General features: G+C 36.4%; 1 protein-coding gene across 2 annotated transcripts in view; it reads left to right on the top strand.

Moving 5' to 3' along the window:
• Nucleotides 1-20,402, top strand: part of LOC150085466 (nucleolar transcription factor 1-A-like) — a 451,866-nt gene that overhangs the window by 238,817 nt on the left and 192,647 nt on the right. For both annotated transcript variants that reach the window (XM_090374048.1, XM_090374049.1), the window contains exons 11-12: nucleotides 4,539-4,859; nucleotides 17,060-17,124. In XM_090374048.1, coding sequence (XP_090230174.1) covers nucleotides 4,539-4,859; nucleotides 17,060-17,124 — 386 coding nt within the window. The remainder of the gene's footprint in view (nucleotides 1-4,538; nucleotides 4,860-17,059; nucleotides 17,125-20,402) is intronic.

Genomic DNA, 20,402 nt, shown 5'->3' with positions numbered 1-20,402 from the left:
GAGATGCTGAGGCTTTTGCAATTACTAATGATCTAGCACAGATTGTTCATTTACCTACAAGAATACCGGACAAACCTAACCATACAGCCAATACGCTTGATCTTTTTCTCACAAAAAACCCTTCTAAGTACACGGTCGAAGTGAGAGGTCCTTTAGGCACTTCAGATCACAACTTGGTGATTGTCTCTTCTCCAATGGAACCTTTATCTCACGGCTATTCCCAACCTCGTGTTGTTTGGCATTACAAGAATGCAAAATGGGATGACCTGCGAGACTTCTTTCCCTTGGTCGGATTACTGTTTCAAAACTTCTGATGTCAACGTTTGCTCAGATTGTGTCAGTGAAATTATTCTTGCAGGAATGGAATCCTTTATCCCACACTCCATTTTAAAATCGTGTCCTTCATCTAAACCTTGGTTTTCCAATAAATGTGCTAAGGCTGTTCAAGAGAAGAATGTTTTGTATCGTAATTGGCTTGTTTCTAATTCTTCAGTTTCATTTTCTGCCTACACCAAAGCTCGCAACAATTGTAAAGCAGTTATTAATCAGTCCAAACTAGAGTTTGAACAGGCTAATAGTAGAAAACTTGCTTCGTGCCCTAATGGTAGCCAAGCATTCTGGTCTCTTGCCGAAGCTATTGGCCGCAACTTTTGCCCATCTCTGCTCCCACCTCTGTCCAAACCAGACAGTTCTGTTGTCACTTCAGCCAAGGATAAAGCTGACCTGCTAGCATCCCATTTTTCTTCCAGCTCATGTATTAATGATCTTGGTAAAACACCTCCCACCATTCCCAACACGCTCCATTCAATGCCTCCTGTGGTCTTCCGTCAAAAGGATATCAGAAGGATTTTGATGAATCTTGATGCTAAGAAAGCTCCAGGTCCTGATGGTATTTCACCACTTGTTCTCAAAACCTGTGCTCCTGAACTTACTCCTTTTATTTGCCGCCTTTTTTCACTTTCTTATTCCAAAGGTGTTTTTCCTTCTGCTTGGAAATTTGCTCATATCCAGCCAGTTCCTAAAAAGGGTGACAAATCCCTCCCATCCAATTATCATCCCATTGCAATTACTTCTACTCTTTCTAAAGTAATGGAGAAATCAATTAACCGCCAACTACCTAGAAACCTTCTGTCTGATCAACGATCGCCAGTATGGATTCTGTGAGTGTCGATCCACTGGTGATATTCTGGCTTATGTTACCATTTATGGACAAATTCAATGGAAAAGTTCGGTGAAACACAAGTAGTTGCTCTTGACATCTCAAAGGCTTTTGATCGTGTTTGGCCTAAAGGTCTTCTAAACAAGCTTCCATCTTATGGTTTGCCAACTGTTTTTAGTAATTGGTTATCCAGTTTTCTCTCTGATCGCTCAGAGGGTGATGGTAGATGGCTCTCTCTCTTCTAACTTCTCCACTAATGCCAGTGTCCCCCAAGGTTCAGTTTTTTCCCCACTCTTTTCCTCTTGTATATTAATGAGCTTCTTCCATTGACTGGCAATCCTATCCATAGTTTTGCCGATGATAGCACATTGCATTCCACTTTCCATTTTGAGAAACTTTGTCCTGCTCAGTCAGCTTCAACTTCTCGAAAATCTGCTACCAATTCCTTAAATGCCGATCTTCAGGTAATTCTCCAGTGGGGCGACGACAACTTAGTTGATTTCAACCCTTCTAAAACTTAAGTCTTGTCTTATATCTCGCAAAAAGGATTCTTCTGCTCCTATGCTTATCTTTAGGGACACTCCGATTTCTAGGCAAAATGATATATCTCTTTTGGGGATTACCCTGACTTCTAATCTCTCCTGGCATAAGCACATTACAAATATTGCTTCCTCTGCATCTAAAAAAATTGTTTTCTCTTTTTCGCTCTCGGTGTTACTTTTCTTTCAAACAGCTGCTCACTCTGTATAAATCGCAAATCCGCCCTTCCATGGAATATTTTTCCCACATCTGGGGTGGTGCCCCCAAAACCTCTCTCAGGCTTCTTGATTTCATTCAGAAGAGGGCAGTTAGGTTAATTAATGATTCATCTCTAGCAGAGTCTCTCCACTTGCTCTCTCATAGATGTACTGTTTCTGCTGCATGCCTCTTCTACATATACTTCCATGGGCATTGTTCTCCTGAATTGGCTTCTATAATTCCCGCTCTCTATTTCAAAACAGTCCGAACACGTGCCACCACCAGCCAACATCCATTTACTGTCCAACTTCAAACCCACAGAACCAACTTTTCATCTTCCTCATTTATTCATTCAACTGCCGTTTTCTGGAACAACCTTCCTTCATACGTATTTCCTGAAAATTACAATCTACAGAAGTTCAAGTCCAATGTCAACAAATATCTTCTTTCGTCTTCTCAACCTCCAACCCAAGCACGGTACTAAGTACTATAGGTTCTAATACCTCTCATGTTTGGGGTTCACATAAAAAAAAAAAAAAGTGTGGTGGGGAAAAGGAGTGATCTAATGGACTTTGAACGTGGCATGGTAGTAGGTGCAAGACGTACTGGACAAAGCCTCTCTGAAAAGGCAGTTCTCCTGAACTATTCACCAGCCACAGTTTCAAGGGTGTATCGAGAATGGTGCAACGAACAGAAAATGTCCTCTCGATGGCACTCCTGTGGAAGAAAATCTTTTGTGGATGAGAGAGGTCAGAGAACGATGGCTAGAATTGTGCAAGCAAACAGACGGGCCACAATGTTGCAGATCACATCAGAACACAACCTTGGTGCACAGAACAAAATATCGCAAAGGTCTACTAGTCGCACTTTGTCGCAGATGGGCTACAACAGCCGATGGCTACATCGCATACCTTTGATATCAATGAAGAACAAGAGAGCACGCCTCCTGTGGGCACAGCAATACCAGCACTGGACTATCGAGGATTGGAAAACAGTTGCTTGGTCTGATGAGTCGAAGTTCCTGGTGCATCATGTTGATGGAAGGCTCAGAATTTGGCGAAAACAACACAAATCCATGGACCCGTCATGTCTGGCGACTACTGTGCAAGGTGGTGGGGCAGTGTTATTGGTGTGGGGATGTTTTCTTAACAGACGTTGGGTCCATTGATACCCATAGATTCACATCTGAATGCCACATCGTACATAAACATCTTTGCTGACCAAGTACATCTGTTCACATTGACATTTTATCCTCAGTCAGATAGTTACTTCCAGCAGGATAATGCGGTGGTGCACAAAGCCCGAATCACTATGGAATGGTTCCAGGAACACGACAGTGACTTTTCTTTGCTGCAGTGGCCTGCTCAGTCCACAGAGCTCAATCCTATTGAATATCTTTGGGATGAGCTGGAAAGGGCTGTTCGCTGCAAGGCTACACCTCCGTTGAATCTCAAGGAACTGTGTGACACACCTATGTCTGCATGGTACTCCATTCTTGCACAACGTTTTCATCATCTTGTTCAATACATGCCTAGATGAATTCAGGCTGTTTTGAAGGCTAAAGTAGGCTCAACATGCTACTAGGTAGGTGTACCTAATAAAGTGGCAGCACAGTGTAGGTAAAAATATATGACACATGCTATTAGTCAGCTTAAAACAAGATATATTAATAAGGGTTGTATAATATACGAAAGGTAGTAAAAAAGATGGGAAGTTATAGGTAGAATCCTGGTAGACAAGTCAAAACTCAGGCAGTCCGCTATGTATTTGTATTTAATCTATTATGAAATATTGGAATGGATGTAAAAAGTGTCGGATCAGAATAATGCCATGAATTATAGATTGGACATTACATCAGTCTGTATTCTAATTGGTACTATATAGGTATTCAAAGTGTATTAAAACATTGGCATAAAAGTACTCAGCGGGCCATAAAGACTTAAGATAGCCCGTTTTGGTTTACATTGCTATTTCCTAGAAATAAAGCTGTTTTAACTTTAACACACTTGATTTTATTTTGATGAAATTTTCGTGAAAAATGAAAATAGTTTCGTTTCGAAAAACAAAAGTATCGTGAAAAAAAAAAGAATTAACAGGAACATATGCAATAAAAATAATATGGGTTTCCTCTCAAAAGACAAAACAGTCAGTGTTTTTTTTGGATAAAATAGGGGTATTTTTTGTCAAAAGAGACTGACCATTTGTTAAGTTTTGTGATCCCTGACAGCTACACATACCCATGCAGATATGGTGATGGTTGAAACAGACTAGATGAGAGGCCGTGCTATTCCCACCAATTTGCTCCATATCCCTTAAACTACCACTGAAATTATTTCTGTGGGGTTAAATTTGCTATTGCTGCCTTTATTATCTGATGAAGATATTACAGGCAATGAAGATCTGCTTTCAGTCACATAACTATGAATTCTTTTATCAGTGAGCGTGTGTCTACACTGGTGGTTAAGTAAAAATATAATGCTCTCAATATATTTGTATCTCTGTTTCAATGAGTGAATCGATGACAGACTAGTTGGTATCTTACTTTGTGATCTATTTGGCCTATCAAATTTTATATATAATTAACATGGTTTATAACATTCTGATCATATCTGTTTATATGCATGTAATTTTTATATTTTAGGCAAATGCAAAATATAAAGAAAAATATGCAGCTTACCTTAATGGTTTATCTGAAGAAGAACGCCATAAACTAGAAAATGAATCTAAGAACAATAAGAAGAAAGTTCCTGTTGAAAATTCAGCAAATGGCAGTGGAAATAAAGTCGATACTGGAGAAAGTGATGGTGTTGATATTACTCGATATAAAAAACCTTTACCTCCTATATTTTATTTCCAACAAGAGAAGCTTCCTTTGTATCGCCAGAAACACTCAGATTTGTCTAAACAACATTTAATGAAACTGTTAGCGCAGGAATTCAATGAACTTTCAGAAAAGAAAAAGGTGAGTTGTTTTACAGTAATAAAATTATGCATGTAGGAATATATTGTTGAGGATCCTTTTGGGAGGTCAAGGTGAAAAACCTGCAAGAACTTTGAGTTGACTAGTATTAAAACTGTTATAAAAGATAACTGATGAAATGTAGGGTGTTTTTGTTCCTTTTTGTGTGTTACACTGCAGCATCTACAAATTTACTTTTCATAGTTTTACTAACATCCAATTCAAATTTTTTTTTTTTTAAACTTGAAAAATGGTTTTTGAAACAACTTTTAAGGTTAAAAAAATCTCGTTATCAAACTAATTGACCTCTTTAACAAAACAGGGTTTGTTAAAAAGATTAAAAGGGACACAGTACGAATGAATGGATTGATGAAGGCACAGCTATTATTTATTTTGAATAGAAACACATTGATTCATAAGTAACAGCTATGGAGGTTATTACTGATAAATTTTGCTCTGGAGTCTTACTACCACCTGGCATCATTGTGCCTTTCCAGCATCTAGCATTATATGTAATAGGGTTGGCCTCTGTGTGCTGCTGGAAAACTTTGGTATTGGAAGCTATGCCCTGATTTGCAAGTTGTTGGGAGTTTATTGCACATTGATGGCTACAGCCATTATATATCTTGATTTGGGAGTGAAGCAAAGATAATGCTGATACATGTTAACACATAATACTTACTAATATGTGTAGGCAAATCTGGTTTAGTAATTTTTTTATTATTTTTTTATTTTTTTATTGCAGCATTAATAGGCGCCTCCATAGCCAGGTCGGCAGGAGCAGCAGTGCATAGCACACGCTTCTTGATTAGACTGGGGTTCGAGCCCGTGACCACCAAATACGGAGGATGCTGAAAGGTCAGGGAAAGTACACATATCCCCGGAGTAATATGGCCTTAGTTGCTAATGCTCCTAAAAAAAAAAGCCAAATAAATAACAACAGCAGCATTAATATTATTCTTGGTTCTCTTTCAAATCATGGCACAGACCCTCATTACTGAAGTTTTTTGGGAGTGCACAGAATCCAGTGAACAACCAGGATTGTTAGCATTCACTGCTTCTAATACGATATACTTAAATCACAGTGGTCTTCTCTTTAAAATGAATCAAATTCCATTCAAAATAAATACTCATCACTTATCTAACTATTCATCTGTACCTGATTTTGTTCTATGTCTATCTGTACTTTTGATCCTTTTTTTTTTTTTTTTTTTTTTAATTTATTATTGTGTCAGTAAAGTTATTATTTTTTTTTTTTTTTCCCTTCTTCAAATTTTTTTCAACGATTTCATTTAACAATTCCAACCATCTAATACAGTATTTCTACATGCATGTTTACTTCTCAGTGATACTGTATTAAAACACACTTTTAAAATAGTAATTCCAGTGCATTTAAATTTATAAAATGATTCTCTTAAATTAAGGTAATTTTGAGATTGTATTGTTCCAAATGAATTGTGTTTCTATTACAAATAAAGTTTGTAATAGAAAGTTACAACACAAAATATGCCAAAGTATACACTTTGGCAGCATCGGCTGGTGTGTGTATAGGTGCCTCATCATAAGAAATAAACTGTCCCCTAAATCTGATGTGAATGTTTTAAACTCTAATATTGGAAAACAGAGTCTACTGAAATGGACATTTTGACATATATATCAGTTATTTACCATCTGCTTGCTCAATGAATATGCAGATAACATCACACTGAAGTTGAGAAATGCATTTCCAGAATGGTTGACTTATTAGAGAGTAGAAACCAGCTTCTTTGACCAACAAACATGAAGGTTAGAAAGCTAATATCTGATAAAGCTCATATCTGACCTGCATTAAAAATGAATTGCCTTATAGTGAATTGAAGTCTGTGACACATTTGTTCAGGAGTAGTTTGACAGTGAAAGTGGCATTAATGGACCCTATCTCTAAACCCATGCAAAAGTAAAATGATAGCTAATAGTGTATTCATAAAGTTCTGTAAATACAGCACACCAACATATAGTAGCAATTCAAGGAGTAAAGGTTATAATATTGACTTTTATTATAAAAAATTACATCAGCTTCCTTTTTGATGGCTACTTCCATAAATTGCTGACATTGATATTACATATAAAGCAGAAAGGAGACCTCATTGTTCTTATCTGTACAGGATAAATCAAAAGTAACTTCACAAATTTGGAATTTTATAACTTTTATTATGTTTACATAATGGAAATATTGTGGATAAAAATTAGTACAAACCCCATATTGCAATGGGGTTTGTACTAATGTGGCACTAGCAGCAGTAATGTGGCACACATTCCATTGGTAATCTACTTCTTGCCAGATGAATGGTAATGTGGCTAGTGTAAATATCTCAATTGAAATGTAACCGCTGTAAATGTAAATTACATGGTTCAATTATTTGGGGCTATAATTTGCCCCTAAAGAATTGACCCATGTATGTATAATCATGTGATTACCATATAGGAGAGGAGAGGCAAAGGTTGATAATGAACAAAGTGTTAACTGTCCTTTGTTACAGGCAACGTTTTGCTATGATTTTGAGTGAGTTCTACTAGTGGGCTACTGTCTGTAGGGACTTGCAGAAGAGCAAGTCCCTAGAGACAGTAGTCATAGTCAGCACAACGTATCGCTGTCTGCTACGGGTTTGGGGGTGGGGGGGTCTGGGTTTGATTCTTGTCGAATACTGGGGAATTTCTAAAGATCTCTTCAAAGGCCCAACACTACGGGTGCACCTTGTAGCAAGGGAGGCACTTGCTACAGGGTCTGCCTAAAATAGGCACTTCTAGATGTGCTACTACATATATATGCATGTTAAGATATGATATGAATTAGATGCTGTGACAAGGTTTTGCTTCAGGTGCCACAAACGCTAGTACCGTTTCTGAGTTACTTGATCTCAGGCAGAGGGTGTAGGAATTTCTCATGAGTTATTCTGATTTTTCTAGCCCTCACCACATACAAATCAGCTATGAACACACTTCTACAGACAAAACACACACACGAGTTACAAGCTCTGATGCTATTAAATAATGTCCAAGTCATTCACATCTTTGGAAAGGAGGGCTTGTATATATACTCCTTAGCATAACCCCACAAATAAGAATCCAGTGGTTGTTAGATGTTGGTGACTAAGTTGGCCACAAAATTGGACCTGCACACTCTACTTGCTAATCTGGAAAGTGGAGATCCAAATAGCCTTGAACGTCATTATGGAAGTGAGGGGGCATTCCATTATTTTGGAAGAGATATTGTTGCTGCCATCATTCTGGGTAATTTGTTGGTTCAGAAAATTCTCTATTATGTCTCTATACACAGGACCATTTAGTGTTCTTTCTGTGAGGAAGAATGGGTCTTACACCTTCTACCAACTGCAGCACTAAACATATGAACTTTGGAACTGTGTTCCAAAACTATATTGAGATTTTCACTTACCGACACTCAAGTTGTGTGTTCACCTTGCCTGTGATGTGGACCATACACATCACTAAACACAAAATGTTTAACCAGCTCTTCATCTTCTGCCATTTTGAGCTGACAACAGAATTGAACTTGGATGTCCATGCACACAATCTTTTTGGAAGAGCACATTGTTGCCAAGATAATTCTGGGCAGTTTGCAGGATCCAGCTTGTCTCTATACCCAGGACTGGAATTTTTCTTTCTATAAAGAAAAGTGGGTGTTACACTTCTTTACAAATTGCAGCACAAAACATGATAAGTTTGGAACTGTCTTGTATGTGTTCCAAAATCATGTTAGATTTTATACTTAATCTCATTCAAGTTTGTGTGTGTTTTCATCTTGCTTGCAACATGGACTGCACATCATTAAACAAAGCATTTAAGGAGCTGTTCATTTTCTGCAATAATGGCTTATAACATCTGTCAATTGTGTAGTTCTTAGATTTTGATTCAACCATAAATGATTGAATCAAAAAATTCTTTTGTAGTCCTAATGGCCTTTTTATTGTAGTGCATAGAATGTCAGGTAGCTGCAAATCTCCTATTCAAACATTTCCCAAAGTTCTGTACCTTTCACCCCTCTTAAATGATTTCATGCCTCCTTCCAGAACAAGTGCAAATAAGCAGATTTGATATAATTTAACTATGAGTATAAAATTTAGTTATGAGTATACTTTTATAAATTAATATATCCAATAAATTTAATCTCAGAGACTTTATTTCTCAAAGAAATGAAATATGCTTCTTACCTAGATTAGCAGAATGGATGTGGCTACCTATTGGAACAACTTATCATACCAAGGTTGGAGTTTGAAATTCATGCTCTCTTGAGTTTGTATTTGAATGTACTGTATGATAACTAAACTGAGTAATGAGTTAAAGAGGAAAAAAGTTTGACCATATTTCATTTAAAAAACATTCTTCATACAAAAAAGATACATGCTCTCCTCCCCAAAAAAAAATAAACCATGCCCCTCCCCAGTGGTTGCACCTCACGCTTTGGAAACCACTGTCTTACGCCAGTCATAGATCAAATGTCTGTTCAGTGGAGTTTTGGAAATCATTGTATGAAATTCCCACTTAAGTTGCACTGTGGACTTGATTCTTTTACCCAAAAATTGCATTGCGATCCTTCTTGACCAGTATGTCACCATTTCTGTTAATGCTATTGCAGGTGGCCACTTCATCAGTCAGCAGCAAATGAGCATGGAAAGTCCAACTTTAACTCTCGTTTTATCACTGGCAGCACATCTTGAGTGGTGTACATATTTACAAATTTTTAAAATTGTGAAGCTAAGTAGCTTCATAACTCTATATAAATTTGGGTATTGATCAGATGTTTAGACATTACCCATGAAAATGCAGATTAACACACAGATATTCATTGTCTCTGAGAAGGATTTAAGTATTAGCAATTAGCAAATGATATTAGAATTGATCTCTACTGTGAACTGTACTCTGTTTCAAACAAAGTTTACAGCTCTGAGAAAAAGTCTCCTTTCACACAACAAATTGCATAATGTATTAATTCACCCTCCTTCCATTTACAGTGTATCACTTTTTTTTGCCAATATAACAAAAATGTAAATTTAAAAATACATATCAATATATATTTTTTAAAAAACTAAATATTAATTCTACCACCTATAATTTGATAAGTACGAAATTAGAAGGGGGGGAAAATGGTTTTGAACATAATGAAACAATGAAAATTGATATTACCACTAACCCATGATGGGACAGTCAAAGGGTTAATTTAATTTGCTATTTGTAAGGCTTTCTGAGGTCTCTCTCTCTCTCTCTCTCTCTCTCTCTCTCTCTCTCTCCCCCCCTTCTTCTTGACACTTAGTCAAATGAGGTTTAGTTCATAGGGTCATGCTTTTTTTATATATTTTCATAAATACTTAATAAAAATAATTTGTGAATATTCCAAGAAGAGCATTTGTACATTATGGAATCTCATCAATTCTGCTTTGACATTCAAAGTCAGTATCTTCAGAATGAGGAGAGTCTTGCAAATTAATTATGAATTGTTCATTATCGATCACATCTATTATCTGATTGTTGTCCTATAGTTTCTTTTTATCAACAATTATGTGATCAGTTTATTTCTTCTAATTCTTTTCTTTATCTTATTCATTTCCTTCATTGTTTAATTTCTCTACTACTTTTAAATTGAAGGTTTTATTTTTCCCAACTATATAGCCTTTTATTTGATTCTAGATTATCTCGATTTTATTAAGTTGACAGTGACAAGGATTTTTTTGCAGAACAGTATTTTTAGTTGATAATGTAACTGTATCAGCAAGATAACAGTCAAACCTTGATAAGTCTGCTTTTGTTATATCACGATTAAAAGCTGATTAAAAGCTTCTTCCTTGCCATTGAGCCAATCTTGAATGTTTATTCATATATTTATTATTACTTTTTTTAATAGTGAGTGTTATTCAGTAGCAGACAATTCCAAAACCATTTTTAAACATAACTGCCATCCATCACTAAAGACTTATAAGTGGTAACCACCTATAGCTATATTGGGGATTACCCTGACTTCTAATCTCTCTCTTAGCATAAGCACGTTACAAATATAGCTTCCTCTGCATCTAAAAAATTGGTTCTGTCTTTTTTGCTTTTTGTGTTACTTTTCTCCCAAATAGCAGTTCACTCTGTAAAAATTGCAAATCCACCATACCATGAAATATTGTTCCTACATCTGGGGCAGTGCCCCCAAAACTCTCCGGCCTCTAGATTCCATTCAAAAGAGGGCAGGTAGGTTAATTCATGACTCATCTCTAACAGAGTCTTTCCACTCTGTCTCATAGATGTTTTGTTTCTGCTGCATGCCTTTTCTATAGACACTTCTATGTGCACTGTTCTTCTGAATTGGCTTCTATAATTCCCACTCTCTCTTCCAACGCAGTCCGAACACGTGCCTCAACCAGTCAACATCCTTTTTTAAGTGGTATGCCCCTGGACTTTTTACAACATTTATATTGACAGGTCATGGCTCCCTAAAGGAGAAACTAACCTCCTTAGGGCTGACTGATGACCCAAACTGCACCTGTGGCGAGAGTGAAGACTGGGCACACATCCTATACGAATGTATAATATATGACATCCCCCAGAACAGAGCTAATAGCACAGGTTGGTCCCCTTCCCAGGGGAGAAGAACATCTGTTCATCATTGAAGAGGAAAACTACTGTCTTCTTTTCAAATTATAAAGCCTTTACATTTTCACTCAGAAAATATTCGAAATGCACAGAACAATACAAAGAATGGCAATTCAACAATAATCAATAGTTAAAATTGCCCACGTTTCTCACCACACCCAGACAATGACTTAAAAATTGCCAGGATAGCATTATTCTGCACCCTGACAGAAACCTGACATTAAAAAACTCCCCAGGACTACCCTGCCATATGTAGGAACCTGGGGCCCACACTAAATAAGTAACCATGTGGGGGGGGGGGGAGATGTACAGGCAGCCAGGGAAGCCGATTAGCTGAAAAATATCAGTAAGCTGGTAGCAAGGGGATGAATTGTAGAATGAATGAATGAGAATGAAAGACAGAATGAATAGGTTGGGCATTGAATGAATTGGGAATTATGATATAAGGGAATAAATGGTAGTTTTGGTGAAAGAAAGAGTGACCTAGCATGAGGCAAAGAGAGAGTGAATGAGAATGAGTGGAAGAGCAAATGTGGTTTGGCCAAGATTAGGAATAACTTATATTACTTTATATATTACTAACAAACATTTACTAACCACACAAACACTGCATTCTCCCCTGGCCCATAAAAAAACTTGTGGCTAGGCCTGCACCACAACTGAAGAATTGGCGCCTCTGTAGCCAGGTGGGCAGGAGCAGCAGTGCGTAGCATATGCTTCTTTATTAGATCGGGGTTCGAGCCCGTGCCCACCAAATACAGAGGATGCGGAAAGGTCAGGGAATGGCCACTGCATATCGTCGGAGCAATATGGCCTTAGTTGCTAATGCTCCTAAAAACCAAATAACAATAACAACTGAAGAATTAGTAAGTTGAGGTGCCCAGAGAGTGCAGTGCAGAATGCAAGATTCGAATAAATGAAATGAAACCTAGAAGAATGAATGAAAGTGTGTGTGGGAAAAAGATGAATGAGTGTGAGTGAAAAAAAAAAAAAAAAGAATATATATATATATATAAAACTTGGGAAAAAAAATTATAAAATATAAGAAAAAAGTATAAAAAAAAAAAAATAATGCAAATGGAGTAGGAATGCAGATTATGAATAAAGTAAATTTGTCTCTCTCCCACCCCTTTGCTTGGTGGGTTCCTGCTGCCAGCTGACATATCCCACCCCCAGAGTGTGTGGGCAGCTTGACCTTCTTACCGGATTCGACACTACACGGACATGACAACCATCACCGACAAAGACATACTGTGGCTTTGCTGCCGACGCGCCATTTGGCGATCTGAACTCAGTACTCTAACCCGGTTCCCTTTAAAACCCCACCCCCATCCCAGGGCAGGGGAGGGAGGAGACAGGTCTCTGTCTCTTCCCCTACCTGGCTCCTCCCATACTTCGCCTGGTTGGGCTCGTCTCCACTGACCTCTTTGGAGATGCCTACTCTATCGTCCCTATTCTTCTATCTGTTTTCCCACCCAGTCTTCAGTCTGCCCCTCTCTCACTAAACCAACTGAGTACACCCCTTAACACAATGCCACCAAATTCTAATCAATGTCTAAATTCTACTGCTTTCATGTAAATCTCTTTCGGTCAAATTCTAGTGACCCCCCCCCCCCCCCTTTTTTTTTTTTTTTTTTTTTTTTGTGGTCCCAGTAGGGGACAACTAACACTATCTTTCATCTAGCATATAGCCTCACATCTAAATTTAATAACATCAAAATTTTGCCAGACCTATTAGGCCTTTTAACACACCTCTCTAGCGTTCAACCCCAACCAGCAATTTCCAAACAGCAATCTCATTAAGCATAAATGTCAAACGTGATTTTTTTTTTTTTTTTTTTTTTTATTTAAGGTACTAGCCATTGAAATCCCAGGAAACTAGGTGGCAGGACCTGCCAGAGCAACTTGTTGTGATACAGAACACACCCAGCTAGCCTCCGCGTGGCGAGATATGGCAACGTTGGGCCCCACTAGGGGCCTGGTGGCCAATAAGCCAGACAAGCAATAGGCACAACACATCACACTGCACAGACATGGCCCATAGACTTTCAAGTCTCTGGCTTGACAGTGTACTGTCCTCGATACAGCAAACACACGCAGAGATGGGAGAAATCCCAGGTGCCATCTGACACGATATACTTTATACCTATGCCTCTTCTTCCATTATATCAGAGTTCCTCGTATAACACAGTAGTTTGGTTCCTACAAAATCTTGTGTAATGCGAAACCGTGTTATATGGGACTAAGAACCAGTACAAAAAGGGAGGGGGCTTGAACCCAGGTCTACTCAAAGAGCGTGTGCTACTGCACTCCCGCTCCTAACCACTCAGCTAAGGAGGCCGAGAAATAATTAGTAATAACTGAGCAAACATCAAACCTTACAAACTGTGATACATATATGTCAGAAAATGGTCGTTCATTTAATTTTCTTCCTCTGCATCACTGCTAAGCACAATCAAAAGAGAAAGTTTTGTCTGTAGCAGAATATCACCTTCTGAACTTCTGCAGCATCTAGGTTTTGTGTATCTATAGCTCTCTTTAAAAAATGAGTAATCTGGGTTTGTTTGCTTTTGCTTGATCTTTGTAAATTTCTTGGTATGGAGCTAAACATTTTTGAAGCTCCCTTTTGAACTTTGTGCTCCTTTCACTCGAAGGATCTGCATTCAAAAATTTTTATTCTAATTGCTCAGCTAAGTTTATGCTTCCCCTATGCTTTTTAGTGTAAAATTTATAACTTCAGAATTTTAATCTGTGCTATATCATCCTCTGATTTAATTTATCTCCGATGCCATTTCCATTAAATCTGCTTTGCCAGCCTCTTTACTACTGGTAATTCGTGAACATGCTTAGTAATCACATCATCAAAGCCTTCCTCTCCTACCGACTTAGAAAGTTCTACTGTCACACCAGTTCGACCATATTTCCTGAATGAACTGACTCTGGCTGTACATTTTTCCAACATGCATTTAATGTTTACGGTTTTACTTCATTGAGTGATAAAGCTATGATTGCAACACAGTCCACAATTTAAAAATGTTTCCATGCCAAACAGATTTGGAATAAAAAAATTTTTCCAAAATCCATTGTGACGATTTTCTGATGTAATGAGTTTTAAAGGTAGATATAATGCCTTGATCTAATGGCTGAATTAAAGAAGTTGTATTAGGTGGTAAGAACATCACTTCAATGTTTAGATAACTTAAACCTTTTGGATGGCCTGCACATTATTCAATAGTAATAATAATCTGACTTTGAAATCTAGATTTTTCTGCTTTAATAAATAAAAAAAGAACACAGCACGCACAAGTTGCAACAAACACAATATGCGCGTGTGAGATACTAGAGTAATGAGTTTCTGAAAATTATTTGTTTTTTATACGATTGAATATTTCATGGAAGGGGAAACACATTTCACCATAATAACGTGAAAACTCACAGAATTACAGCTATCGAAACTATTGCAGATGCAATACGATTTGAGTATACTACCCGATTGCACTAACAGAAAAGCCCAATAAACAGGAAACTGCAAATTGTTTTTATTATTTTATGGTAGTGACCTCCAGAAATGTGGTTTAGAAAAATATCACGAAGGTAATAGCGAGTCAACAGCGGGGATTCACAAGAAGGAATGGAAATATTGAAAAATTACATCTAACATAATAGCAGGGTTTTCCGAGCACAAAAGCTCAAAAATACCATGTTATGTGAGGTTTCCCGCAATTCTCTAACCGTGTTATATAAGTACCATGTTGTTTGTTATTTGGTTTTTAGGAGCATTAGCAACTAAGGCCATATTGCTCCGGGGATATGCGGTGGTCATTCCCTGACCTTTCCGCATCCTCCGTATTTGGTGGGCACGGGCTCGAACCCCGGTCTAATCAAGAAGCGTGTGCTACGCACTGCTGCTCCTGCCCACCTAGCTACGGAGGCACCATACCATGTTGTGCGAGGATTGGCAGAATTTATCAATCGTGTTAGAGCAAAACCACCTTGTAGAACGTATTATACGGGGGTTGCCTGTATTTCATATCAGGACCCATTGTGTTTTTGATATTACCCACTAAAGTTCTGATGATGCTGGTGATAAATTTACCTAATTTATAGGTAGGAGAATCAATACAAGATATAATGGAATGTAGATTCTTAAGGAAGATGCAGAACTGTTGAAAATGACAATCTGTAGTGTGTTTGCAGCAAGTTTTCTTTCATTTTCCTTTCACTTTTACTTTCACTTTCATTTTACAAGATTCAGATTTTGTTATTTAGTAGCAGTCAAAGGTTGTAATATATCAATTGAAAACCCCTGTTTTGAATTGATAGGTTAAAACAAAGCTTTAGAATTATTACTAGATAATAATGCCAAGACAGAACAAACCTCTTTACAGGTACGGAAATTAAATGTAGTTAATTTCCATTACCTGATTAAATTAGAAGCAACAGATGTAATTAAACCTTTAGCCATATAATGATGAGAGCATCCTTGTATTCAGAGTCTGTTATATATTTAAAATGTGCAAATATTCTCCTTTTTACAAAAGTACTTCAAAGGGTGAAGTAAGTAATTATATAATAATTTAACAAAATATGGCATTTATAGACCTGTAAGTGCTGTGTTGAGGATTTATTTTTATTACATCAAAAAATAGCTTTAAAATATTTTAATAATTATATATTATGATTATTTGTGTGATGGTTACAAATCAAACATCTTAAACAATTCTTATTGAAATTGACCATTCTGATAACCTTCTGTATCTTTTTGGAATCTTCTTTTCCTTGATGTTGATGGTTGTTCAGTCGCTACATACTTTCCAACACTAGTTCAAGAAATTCCTAACACCTCTACTACTCTTTCACAATTGGATGCCACATTTAGTAGAGGTTCTCTATTTTCTTTTTCTTTTATGGAATATGCTGCCACTTTTCTCAACAAAATTTGAGCAGTTGACTGTAAGTTTTTATTTCAATGAAACACCACTTTGCCTTTGCTATTTTAACTTTTACTGATCAAGGAGGAAGGGTGGTGCTTATATTAGTCATTCATTTAGGATCTTTTCTTGTAACAATATCATTTTAAAATTAAAATGTAGATGATTTTATCAACCATCTTTTATTTAAAACCACTTCATGCATTCCAAAAATATAAAATTCAGATGTTTGTACTGTCTTTTTCATGTCATTTGCCTACAGTTTTCATCTTAATGCAGAACTACTTTCTGCAAAAGGAACATCAAAAGTTAATACTCTTTACATACAGTGTAATGATCTAAAAGTGGAATTTTTTTCAGAATTGGTCCTAATATGTATAAAAATAAAATTATTCAGTTAGCACTTAAGAAATGTAGTTGTCATTGTTTGATGAATGTTTCTCGGTATCTGCCTATTACATACATTAAAAATAAATTTAAATAAATAATTTATATAAAAAAAACATAAATTCCAAATCATAGTATAGTATTTGGAAACATACTTTAGTACAAACTTTAAATTTAAAAAGAGAGAGAGAGAGATTGATTTATTGCAGAAGCCACTAAGATTTAATCACTCTTATCTTGTTATTGCTGTAATAGGAGAAATATAAAAAAATGGCTGAGGAAGCAAAGAAACAGTCAGAAGAAGAAACCTCTGCTCCCAGGTATTTCAGTTTATTATAATAATTCTTAAGTTTGGGCAATTCTCTCTCAATAAGTATATGTGCTGAAATGTGCAACAACACATATCTGTTAAAATATGTATAAGAAACTCTAAATGTTCCTCTCCTGGAAAATTTGAAATGTTTCTGGCCCTCCATAGAGAAAATGAAGTAAACTGCAAATTAACCAATTTTCATTTAATATAATCACCTTCATATGCTTACTAATGCATCATTCTGCATATCTGTCATCTTTTTATACTTCCTGTGAAGAACCCACTCTTCTTAACCAGGTGGTCGGGAACGAGAGTGCAATGGCACGTGCTGTTTGAGGGGCCGTGGTTTAAGCCCATTGACTGCTAAATACGATTAACAATTGTATTTAGGATTTATTTTAAACTCCTCTGACCTGGTCATCGTGCTGGAGTATAAACAAGAACAAGTTATTTGTCCTGAAATGTCTCAAACGTTGTGTCCCCCCCCCCTTCACTCTAGTGCAATGAACAGGTATTAATGTTAAAAAGTTCATATTTGTTGAATTTGTGTGGGTATTACTATTCATAACCTTGGTCATTACTTACCTAGTTACTCTGGCCTTGTGATGAAGAGTATTGTCATATCCTCTGGTTAATAGTTAATTAATGATTAAGTAACCCAGTCCAATGTTCTCCCAAAATGAGGGTCTGAGCAGCATTAGTTTTCTACAGTTGCTACAGCCACGAGTGATCCAAATCTTTGGTGATTTTACAACTCTTTATATTGGGGGCAGGCTTTTATACTCCAGGACAACTACACAGCTCAGAGGAATTGACTTCTAGTGTCACTTAACAAGAATATCATTAAACATATTTTGTAGCCATGTGGATTCAACTGCAGTCAACTCAAATATATGCACTACTGGTAACGTCCCAGTTCTTTAGTCCTCCATGACAATATAGTATTTTCAGCATTTGTCACTTATTTGGAGAGATCTGAGTTCATATCCCATCAGAGACTTGGAAGAATTCCTAAAGTTCTCTTACATGGCTATAATTAACCTATGTCAGTTAGAGGAATAGGATTTTTCAGCTGGCACATGTAGATTCACCCATAAATGCATATTTGTACAGACAGATGAGGTGTAATCAAAAAGTTTGGAAAATGATGAATCTTTCAGGCTATTTCAATGGATCTTCTTCAAAGTGGTCTCCTTGACACTATATAAAAAAATTTCATTGCTTCTGCAACTGCTGGATGATCTTTATAGGATTCTTTTGGGAATTGCTACTAGTTTCTGTGTCATATTCTGAATAACTTCTTGGGTCATTCAGAAAATCTGTGACCCTTTAATGGGGCTTTAAGCATGGTAAACAAAACAAAATCACAAGGAGCTAAATCATTGAACTAGCTGATGGAAGACCATGGTGATAGGTAAGAAATTCTTCAATGGAAAGCACCAAATGTGCAGAGGCATTGTCATTACAAACCCTAATTCCCTAAAGCCTGCTTTCCCAGGCATTTTCTGTGAACAGCATTGTGCAATTGCTATTGATTGGTTTTTATTATTTCTGATTTACTATTTGACCATGTGGAACAAATAATAAACAGTGCCCTGTAAGTGAAAGAATATGATAAGAAGAATTTCACATTTGATCAAGAAGACTGTCTTGCTTTTTTTTGCCTTGAAGGAGTGGAATCTTTCATTTAGAGACTTAGCCTTTACTTCTCAGTCATAGCTATACACCCATAATTAATCACCAGTAATGATGGAAGAAAGAAAGTGCAGGTTAGTAACAGCATGTTGATGAAGATCCTGATATGTAAGAACTCGCTGCTCTCTGTGATCATCAGCAGGGATGCAAAGTACAATCTTTGCTGGAACAAATTGTATTCCCATTTAAAATAAAATTGATTGATATGTCTTGTGAGATATACCAATTTCACTAACAAATTCATGAATAGGTAAATATTGATCACTCCTGATCAGATCAAGAACATGATTGAATTGATTGTAGTGAGCATTTTTGATTTGAAAAGCAGCCTAAGTGAGGATCATCTTTGATAAACAAGTGGTTCTCTCTTTACACATTGTGAACCACTGGAAAATCTTTGAATAACACACAGCATCTTCTCTGAAAGCTGATTTTAACATATTTTGGGTTTCTGTTGCACTTTTCCTGAAATTTTAAACAAAATTTGATGAAAGTTTACTGCTCAGTAAAATCATTCATATAATGTTTAAATGGCATGTTGCACAGATTATCTTCATCAGGATACCTGAAATTAAATCACTTCATCTGTGTAAAGATTAGAATGTATTTATTATAATAGAGCCTTGAAAATCACATTTCACTGTTTCCCATTTCACTACTTCACTTCTTTGGCAAGTTTAAAATTCGAAGTATCTTAAATTTTGCAGCAGTCACTCAAGAAGTTTATAATAAAACATCTGCTAAATCATGAATGACAGAACATCTGTGAGGTTAGGCTCTATTAATAATAAATTATATTCTGAACTTTACACAAGTGAAGCGGTATAATTAAAATTCCTCATTATAAAATGTGACAAAAAACATAGAACACCTACTTAATGTATGCTGATTAACATTGACTGTACATAAACAGGGAAATTCATGCATTGCTATGTACAGATGAGTCACCATATGGCAGGTAACTTGATACAATGCAATTCCAGGATACAAAAGTCCACAAACTTTTTGATGAAAAAGTTTGTTTGACCGATTTTGTAATTGATGATATAATACACAGAGTGCAGTTTGTATTTACATGCTAATACTATACATATATATATTAAATGTAAGTTAAGTTCAAAGTTACAGTTGATGGAAAAATACAAAACAAAAAATGAATAAGCAAGGTATGACAAATGCACCAAAACATGCAAAGTAGCAGTAAAAGCAGCAGATTTGAAAAAGGTGAAAGAATGTTAATATCCTAAAATTTATGATGAATTAAGAAAATTATGGGCTGAATTGCAAAGTCTGATATCAGCGGAAGTAGATATTGATACATGGTTAGGTATTTCATCAGGGGATTCCACCTAACCATGTATCAGGAACTGTATTTCTGTACTTGTCCATAACAGTAAAAGAAAAGTAAAATAAGGCCAAAAAGCAAAATTAAAAAAATTAGCACATTCTTTTACAGTTTGAACAAGGCAGTTCCAACACAGTGTCAATGAAATGAAAATTATTAAGGTAAAAATAAGGATAAGTTAAAAAAATATATAATTAAGTGTTTTTAGAGCGGGAAAAAGGTTTTAAAATATATGTAGATTTTTG

This window comes from Mastigoproctus giganteus, chromosome 5 (assembly GCF_048544385.1).
Source record: "Mastigoproctus giganteus isolate SK-2022 chromosome 5, ASM4854438v1, whole genome shotgun sequence".
Taxonomy (NCBI): Eukaryota; Metazoa; Arthropoda; class Arachnida; order Uropygi; family Thelyphonidae; genus Mastigoproctus; species Mastigoproctus giganteus.
This window is presented reverse-complemented; position numbering and strand designations above follow the sequence as displayed.